We start from the raw sequence: 9324 nt of genomic DNA, 5'->3' as shown, positions 1-9324 counted from the left end.
AAATACTTACATTAGGAAAAGGAATATAATACTTATAGTATTTTTCACTTTATAGTATAATTAATCTAATAGTACAATATGAAATAAATATTTAATATTATTATATTATAATCTTAGCTATGAAATAAAAACATTATAATGAAGAAATATTAATCAAAATCTTAGATACGATTCGAAAATGTGAAATAAAATAAATGATAGTAGAATAAGTTTTTTTATTTGATATATTCTTAAATTATTCGTTAAATATGCTTAAATTATAAAACTTATATCTAAAATATATTGTATTTAAAGATAATAGATAAAAATTAAACATGAATCTCCTAAATATATATGCTCACAAGATTACAGTTTTAAATAAATCTTAATTATTTTTTAAAAATTTATATTTAAAATTTTAAAATATAGTATATTTTTCAAAACCAATTTATTCCTAAATAAAAAATTTCACGATTACAGATTTTTGTGAGTAATTTCATAAACTATGCAAAAATATTTATGAACTACAAAACGTTTTGAACAAACAGATTAGTCATGTCTATTATAAATTAATAAACGGTTTAAAAATTAAATAATATTTCTGCGTTTTTAAAGCGTGGATAAAAATATAGTTGCAGGTTAAAATGGAAATCAGCCCTCCATGTTTGATTTCGATCACCCAGCACCCCTGTTATAGTCAAGAAATGAAAAAGACGAATTGAGTGAGAGGCAGCGATATAAACTTTATGTTATACAGTGAAATTGCATGTGAAAAATGGAATTATGCAGAAAAAGAAATTGGATTGAATGGTTTTGAGTTCAATATATAGGATAATTAAATAGAAGGAAATTAACAAAAAGTGGGGGTTAAATCACTCTTCCAACTTTTCTTTTTTTATTTTGCGTCGTCTGATTTCATTCTCCTTTTGCGTTCTTCTATATATCGGCAGAGGCACCGAACCAAGGGAAAGAAGAAGAAGAAGAAGAAGAAATGAGAGAGAAAGAGATGAATAGGCTAAGAGCGATATGGAGAGAGGAGGAGAAGAAGAGGGAGAGAGAGAAGTGGGAGAGGGAGAGAGAAGGAAGATCACATGAGTCTCCAACAATGCCTGTGAAGAAGCAAGGGGATGGTGGAGACCAACAACAACAACTCGACCGATTTGACCCGGAAGCTGAAGAGAAAAACGAACCAGAGGATCTACAAGAGACGACGGTTGAGAAGAAAGACGACGAACAAGAAGAAGTGAAACGCGACGAAGCAGAGAAGGAGGAAGAAGCAGTAGAAGAAGAAGAAGAAGAGGAGGAGGAGGAAGTAGTAGTAGAAGAAGAAGAAGAAGAAGAAGAAGAAGAAGAAGAAGAAGAAGAAGATGGTGATGAAGAACCAGAAGAAGGTAAAGGCTTGTACTTGTGGAAACGTAACTCACGCTTCTTGTTCTTCTTGTGTGTTTGTTTCATGTGATCGACTTTCTCTTCTCATTTTTTTTGGGTCAGATTCTAAGGAGAAAAGTCCATCAGGAGACAAATCAGAGTACGATTCATCTTCTTCTCTCTCTCTCTCTCTCTGTAGATGTGTGCTTTTTCCGTAATGGGTTCTCTTCTCCCTTCACTTCCTTCCTTTATAACAGTCTCTATTCTGATGGGTTTGTCTCAAACCCAGTAAATGTGGAAGTTAGTAATCTGATGATTCATCGCTTGCATGTTGTAATTATTGTCTTCTTGCTCCTCCAAACTATCTCAGCTCTTGTGGCTGAACAACGTAAAGTTGCTAGCTTGTTTTATAGTATTCATTAGTCTTGATAACCATTCAACTTAACTTTCGCCTTTTTCAAAAAAAAAAAAATGCAAGTTCCAGTTTTGACAGATTCTTCATCTTTGTTTGTCTCAACTTAAATGCAGGTTTATGGAAATTGATCTAGGGGAAATCCGTAAAGACGTCCAGTGTCCTATTTGCTTAGGTACTTCATCAAATATATATTTCTAATGCATCTGAAGACACTCCAAATGTTGTTTGCAGAGAATATGTTTAAACTTATCCTATTGAGGGAAGTTAGTTTGGCTGACTACTGCTAAGCTTAAGCTCCACTAGTACAGTGTATGCATATGCTGATAGGAGGGAGTTTCTTGTTTTCTTCCAGGAATTATAAAGAAAACAAGGACTGTGATGGAGTGCCTGCACCGGTTCTGTCGGGAATGTATTGATAAGTCCATGAGATTAGGGTATGCCTTCAGTTTCTTTTCTTGCTTTAGTATCTATGATGCCACTTTCTAGTTACATTTTCATCATTCTCTTGGGAGCCGCCATATGTGTTAGCTTTTTTGTTCAGGAGTTTATTGCTATTGCAGGAACAACGAATGTCCTGCTTGCAGGAAACACTGTGCAAGCCGTCGTTCTCTTAGAGACGATCCAAAGTTTGATGCTCTTATTGCAGCTTTGTTCACTAATATTGATAGCTATGAGGAAGAGGTAAAAAAAGATTCAACATTATTAATATTATTCTGAGAGATTGTTGCTGTTAAATGCTTTTTTTTTTTTCATTTCAGGAATTCATTTTTCACGAAGATGACAAGGCTCGTAACAAGCAGGTCTGATACATATGGCAGTTTTGTTGCTGTTGAGAATGTTTATTTTACCCTTTTTTAACTTTTATCGAGGAGCTTATGGGTTTTGTGTAGATTCAAGCATCCATAGCTGAAATATCGCAAAGACAATCTGAGGCTCTTGTGAAAAGAAAATCTTTTGGTAAAGAGGCAGCTGTTTTAATGAGATCACAGCGTAGTGGTAGTGGCTCCAGGAGGAGAAGGAACTGCAGAAACACGGAACACAACGCTGATGAAGCCCATGACGACGATGATAATAATGAAGATAACAACAACGGAGAAGGCAGAGATTCGTCTTCAGATGAGCGTGGTCCAGAAGTCCGGGTGAGAAAACGTAGGAAACGGTCTGCAAGTCGTTCAACACAGCACCCTTCTTCTGCAGGTGCAAACAACAACAATGGTAACTGCGGAGATAACGATACAGAAGTGTATAGAGACAGCAGCAAAGGGGTATCTCCGGGGCTTGTGTGGAATCCGGAGATGCTTGCTTGGGGAAGAAGTGCTACAAGGAGTAACCCAAGGCATGAGAATAATACAGCAGGAGGTAGTAGTAAGAGTGTGAGGAATGCTCGCGTTAGTAGACTTGTGGAGTATCTACGCAGTAGCGTAGATGGAAAGAGTGTTGAGGTACCAAAGAAAAGAGAGAGATGATTCTCCGTGTTTCAGATTGCAGTTATCTTTGATTTTGATTAAACTTACTCTCTGCAGGTGGATATTCATGTCAAGCTTGTTTCACTGGATACCAAATGTGTACCAGACTTACCACAGCCATATCTCTGTTGCAGACCCACCTTCCTTGTGAAACAACTTCGTGAAGTGAGTACTCATCTCTCTCTATTAACACCAGCCTTGACACAGTAAAAAGTAACTAGTCTTTAATTTTCAGTTCATGTATAGAAAGTTTGTAATATATATAGATGATTCCCAGTCACATACGCGCTAAAATACTTGTGTGTTTCTCAATGTTGAACAGTTTGTGGCACTTGAGATGCATTTGAAAACTGAAGATGTTGAATTGTTGTTGGTAAAAAAAGGATTGGGAGGAGAAGATAAGACTGTAGAGAATCTTCCTGTAATGGCTTCAGCTTCAGCAGCATCATCCAAAGATGAGATGAAAAGTCTGGAAGACAATGAAACATTGTCGAAGCTCAAAACCGATTTCAATTCAAGCCAGGAACAACATTTGGTATAGCGTCTTCGATAATAAATAATTTTTTCCTATATTCATTATTCTTATTCCATGTATGATTCAACTATCTGAAAAAATATTCCTTATTTGGTTGTTTTCCTTTCCAGACCATAGCTTACAGGCAGAAGCAAACCGAGTGAAGAAACTTAAAGTCTGAAGTACGTGCTGCAAAACATCAACGTATATATAAAGACGGGTCAAGGATTATATATCCCAGTTGGTTTTTGATTTAAGTAGCTAATCTCTATGGAGTTTTACATTTGTGACTTTTTTTCCCTTATTGTAGACGATGTTTAATATTTACGGAGCTAGTTCTTACAAGGGAAATCTTTCTTTTTTACTCTGTATATCAGTGGGAACACAGGAAGATTGCTGTGGTTTAAGCGTGTTCTTGAACAGTAGTTTTCTGCTGATGCGTAATCTTTTTTTTTTTTTTTTTTTTTTGAATTTTAAGGAATTCAGGGTTTCCCCAAAGGCTTTCTAGGCCCAAAGGACTAATCCCCCTCCTGGCGCTGACGAGCTCCATGTAATAATGCCCCAGTGGCCCGAGAGAATTGTTTGCAGCGTGAGGCTTCGAACCCGGGCGTATTGGCACCATGGGCACCTCAACCACGAAATTCTAACCACTCGCCCAACTCAGTCGGGTTAAACTTGATGCGTAATCTTTTTACTTCATATAAGCTATCTATCTCATGCAAGTAGAAGAAGAAGCCATCATTGTTCTCCTCTCCATTCTTCTAGTCACTTTAAGCTTCGGTGACTTCGGTTCTGTCGTCTCCTTGTTTGACCTGTGTTTTAATTGGTTTGGAGTTTTATTTTGACTAAAAAGGCAAGAAAAGAGAAGAAAAGAGAAAAAAGAAACCAACTCCTGATTTGGATTACAACTTACTTCTGAGGTAAAAAAGGTTGTTGAAATTTGGCACTGGTCTGGCTTGAGGAACCATTGTCCTTCTCAGTTGCTTAAGAGCTCTCTCTTCCTCTACCTGACAAAGTTTCAGCTCAGAACTTTAACCTATGTTGCATACATATGGCTGTAAATTTTCAGCTATTATTATACCATTTTTGCGGCTTCAGTCTCTTCGCGGTATCTCTTGTACATCATCTCCTTCTCTTTGATCTAGTACCAAGAGAATATAACAAATTACTTGGCGGTATTTCAACAAAACTTGCTTTTACTTTACTTAGATAATATAAGCTTTACTTTATGGTCAAAGTCTGCCCTTTCGACAGCCCGATCGTCCACATGGAGATTGAACTCCTGAATTGCTGTGAGAGGCTTTCGTGCTTTCTCCGGAACAGGAAGGAATTGGATCTCTGAGGTGGTGAGAATTCATACAAAGTAAGTGCGAGCTCTTTGAAAAGCTGAAATGAATTTCTGCTGATAAACAGCCATAGAACAGTTGCTTACTCTGTTATCACTGGCTGTGCTCTGAACACTCTTCTTTGGGCTTCTTCTCTCTCCATTCTCATCCTCTCCTCCATTTCTTTCCGCATTTCCTCTTCGTGCCTAGCTACACTCTCTAACTTGAACGGTTCTGGTTTTGTGCATTGCTTAGACTCTGGTTTTGGTGGGAACTGAATTCTAAAGTGAAACAATTTGTCACAGACTTGTCCGCGTTTAAAACTGACAACTGAAAGAAGAAACTTTGGATGCATACCACAGGATAGTCTGTTGTGTAGGGATATGGGGTTGCTTTGGGTGTTCTGGCCTTTTCAGCGTCTGTCTGCTTATGTATGACTTGTCTCACAAACTTCTTTTCTTTTTCAGCACCTCGTTCCTGGATTTAATCATATATTAAACATCTTTCAGAAAAATTCCTTGTTGTAGCTACTTCTGTTAGTAAAGTGAGGGTTTCTGTACGCACTTCTGTCCTCAGAAGGAAAGGGTTTGGTGTAGTGGTCCTTTGTAGAGGCCTTTCACGGCAAGATTCAGAGTACAAAGAGAGCTGCCAAAGTAGATGGTTATGTTAAGACACTGCAATTTCAAAGATGCAGAATTGGAGGACTTTTCAAAGTACCTTGTCGAATAGATCTATAACAGAGTTAGGCTGTGAAATCCTTTCATCTGTCAGGAAATGGAACTCTTGAGGTATGGTCACATGCTTTTTTGTGTTGCAAAATATTCCCATCTCTCCTTTACTTTCGAATATCTGGAATGGTTCAGAGATATTTCCATATTAGAGAGAGAGACGGATGAAGATCTTGAAATAAAAGGTAACATAATAATAAACCACTTGAATATGTTACCTTTTTATTAAAAGGTCTTGCCCTGAATTTTGGCACCTTCTTGAGCTCCTCATGTTCAATTTCAGTAGAAGTTTTTGCTTTGATAGGACGAGCTCTCAGCATTGTTTGAAGCAAAGGGCTCTTTGGTTCAGTGATATGAGGCCTCCCATTATTATGCTGTGGATGAAGAAAGCAAGAGATGTCACGGTTAGTCAGAACTCAAGTGTCTTTAGAATGAGACAACATGAAAGACAACATTTCTATAACCTTAGACATTTCCGTTGAGACTACTGAAGATGTCTCTGCATGCTGGCTAGCCCGTGCCATTGTCTTGAGATGGAACTCCTGCAACAGTAAGAATTAAGCCACATCTCACTCAGAAAATGTTTGAATCTTCTCCAGATTAAATGGTTTGATCAGTGTAAGACTGATCAGCGTTGTTCACCTTAAACACTGGAAAATGCGGTATGCTTCTTTGTGGTGCGCTCAAAGCTGGAGCTTCTAAAATCTGTGTCAGATAGAAAGAAATGCAAAATTAGTTTTCAGGCTTTATCATTTCTGTGCAGCTCTGTTGTGTAAACTACATAAACTTAGTAATTACTGAAGAGAGACATTGACAGTGAAAGCAGCGTATTATTACCTTCTTATTCAAAGGTCGTGCTTTAAACTTAGGAATCTTTGCTAGCATCTCTTCCTCAAGCTCTGAAGTGCTTTTAAGTCTCACAGGACGAGTTCGCTGAGATGTCGCAAACTCTGGTTCGTTCAGCCTTGTAAGTGTCATCGGCCTAGATTGGTTCTGTACATGAGGCAGTGACAAGTCTCTTGTACTTGTTTGGAACTTCTTCATCAATTCAGCAGTTGATACAAATGGGGTAACTTGCTCTCGGACGTAAACCTTAAAAATGAGTAAACGAGAGTTTAAAACAACTTTTCCAGGTTTTGATCACATCACATCATCTCTGAAACACAATGCACCTTTCTGTTCTCTGTCCCGGTTTTCTTAGTGATTGAAGGGCATAAGTTGAAGCTCGTGTTAACAAGACCTTGTTTCGTCTTGTGAGGCAAAGTTATGGGTCTTGGATTGAGAATCTAGTGATATCAACAGTCAGTTAAACACATAGCAGTGAGATAGTGAAACAAGTAGTGTAGTTTAAGTTGACTCACCTGTTTGGATTTACCTCCATCAAGCTTTTGCCTTTTTATGGCTTGATTTTCCTGAGCCATTTTGGAAGTTCCAGCTGTTTTCTTAACATTCGTTTCCCTGCAATGAGGAGTCATCAACACAACAGCATCTACCAATCAAGATTCAAGAGCGTGAAAACCAAATGATAACAATGAAAGCTACCTCTTTATGGTTTTTTGATTAGCGCCTCTAGCTTGTGGCTGTTTTATAGGCATCAGCACAGACCGATTCTTTGTAGAATTTAGATGCAGCTTAGTGTTGGTCATTATAGATACTTCAGTTTGTGGTGGAGGGATGTTCTCCTTGTTATCTTGCTCAATAACATCGTCTAGGAAACTGTTGGAATGAGTAATATAAACAAAACGTATGTTACTTAACGACGATATAATAATCTCTTGAAGCAGTAAATAACCAACCTGTCGTGTCCTTGAGTATCTGTGCTAGTGTTGTTGTTTTGATTATTCTCCTTCTTAAATGAGCATTCTCCTTGTTTGTTTGTGGGATTCGAGAAAATATCTGAAGCTACTTGTTCATCAGATGATCCTTTAGCCTACACAGAGAGGGAGAGCAATACTTTTGAGTTAATTCAAGCAAAGCAACTATCTAGTCTTCTTAGTCACGAAACCGAAACTATTTTACTTTCAACTGTGTTGATTCTTCTTCTACTTGGCACATGCTCTCAACCTTAAATGATCTCCTCGCTTTGATAATGGGAATCGAAGCTGCAACACACAACAAAGACATTTAAATAACAAAGTTGATTCTGAGATGATTGAGAGCAACTAAAACGATTTGGTTTATCACGGATTTGAGATCAATCAAGATTCGAGCACTACGATTCAACATTTATCATAGATTCTCATTTCTCTTCTTCTTGCTGCTCAAGTAAACCGTAAACTCAGACTGAGAGCAACTACAACGAATCCTTGAACATAACTCAAATGAATGAGTGAGAAAAACGTACGAGAAGAATCATAACTTGTAGCTGATTCGAACCAGAGCTCCGATCGTTGTTCATCCAGTTTCGTCTCTTCGTTTTCTAAATTGTACCATTGTGGAGCCGTGAAATCATAAGTCTCATCTATCATCGTCTTCGCGGAACCGGCGGTTTGCTCCTCCGTCGTCGTATCCATATCTCCGATGGAAGGCTTTCGAATGTGGAGACCAGACTCTCTCTCTCTCTTAACGGCTATTTTGACGCTCCGAGTACCTGGACGATGGCGTTTTGAGTCTAACCATATCAACTGACTAAACGCAGTCGTTTGCTCTTTCTCCCCCATCCGTTTGGAGATGTCCTTTTTCGGCTAATACTCCGTAAAATTATATCAAAACAACAAGAGAAAAAAACAAAAATAGCACTAAATCAAGTTTATGTTCCCAAACTAGCACTCAAGGTTAAAAGTCACAAAAATAGCACTTAATGTTTTATCAAAAGTCACAAACTTAGGGTTTAGAGTTAAAGGGTGGGGTTTAGGATTTAGGGTTTAGGGTTTAGGGTTTAGATTTTAGGGTTTAGGGTTTAGAGTTTAGGGTTTAGGGTTTATGGGGTTTAGAGTTTAGGGTTTAGGGTTTAGGGTTTAGAGTTAAGAAATGAGGTTTTGGGGATAAGATTTCAAATTTTGAAAAATAAAAAAATTAAAATTTTCAAAGAATAAACTTAAAAAGGTGTTATTTTGGTCATTTTAGTTTTTGAGTGCTATTTTTGTGATATAAACTTAAAAAAGTGCTATTTTGGAGATTTGCCCAAACAACAATGTTAAAACGGTAAAACCATACGTAACTATATATTAACCAAATTATTAAATAAACAGCATATGCTGAAAACAATATCAATAGATGAATTATCCAATTTCAACTTCACATAATTGTATTATATAAAATTATAGATTTAACTATAAAATAAAATTTTCTCCAAAGAAAAACAATCCAAATGGTTAGTTTTGCAATGTTACTCTTTATTTACAGAAAATGCAAATCAACTCATTAAGTCACAATTAAGCCGCAATATAATATTTAATCACGTAAATATTTTGTAATAATTTGTATACGATCGTTTGAGAAATTTTTTAAAACAATATATCATAAAATTGAGATTTTCCGGATTATTTGAAATCTGCAGAAGAAAAAGTAGATGTGAGGTTCAAAGAAT

The 9324-nt window shown here is 37.0% G+C and overlaps 1 protein-coding gene and 1 pseudogene across 1 annotated transcript; one reads left to right on the top strand and one right to left on the bottom strand.

Moving 5' to 3' along the window:
- The first annotated feature begins 683 nt into the window (after nt 1-683).
- Nucleotides 684-4179, top strand: LOC106427506 (putative E3 ubiquitin-protein ligase RING1a). The gene is made up of 10 exons (XM_013868237.3): nt 684-1370; nt 1471-1507; nt 1876-1934; nt 2115-2196; nt 2323-2443; nt 2521-2562; nt 2653-3204; nt 3286-3393; nt 3551-3763; nt 3874-4179. Exons 1-10 carry the CDS (start codon nt 971-973, stop codon nt 3904-3906), a joined length of 1647 nt encoding a protein of 548 aa, XP_013723691.2. The 5' UTR covers nt 684-970; the 3' UTR covers nt 3907-4179.
- LOC106427515 lies at nt 4034-8478 on the bottom strand (annotated as a pseudogene).
- Nucleotides 8479-9324: the final 846 nt, after the last annotated feature.

This window comes from Brassica napus, chromosome C7 (genome assembly GCF_020379485.1).
Source record: "Brassica napus cultivar Da-Ae chromosome C7, Da-Ae, whole genome shotgun sequence".
Taxonomy (NCBI): Eukaryota; Viridiplantae; Streptophyta; class Magnoliopsida; order Brassicales; family Brassicaceae; genus Brassica; species Brassica napus.
Note: the sequence above shows the minus strand (reverse complement) of the source record. Positions and strands in the feature narration are given on the sequence as shown.

Bases quoted from the DNA above. Each gene is read 5' to 3' on its own strand.
- LOC106427506 (XM_013868237.3), top strand. From the start codon at position 971: ATGAGAGAGAAAGAGATGAATAGGCTAAGAGCGATATGGAGAGAGGAG. The intron at 1,935-2,114 runs GTACTTCATCAA...GTTTTCTTCCAG, and splicing joins CCAGTGTCCTATTTGCTTAG to GAATTATAAAGAAAACAAGG. The intron at 2,444-2,520 runs GTAAAAAAAGAT...TTTTCATTTCAG, and splicing joins TTGATAGCTATGAGGAAGAG to GAATTCATTTTTCACGAAGA.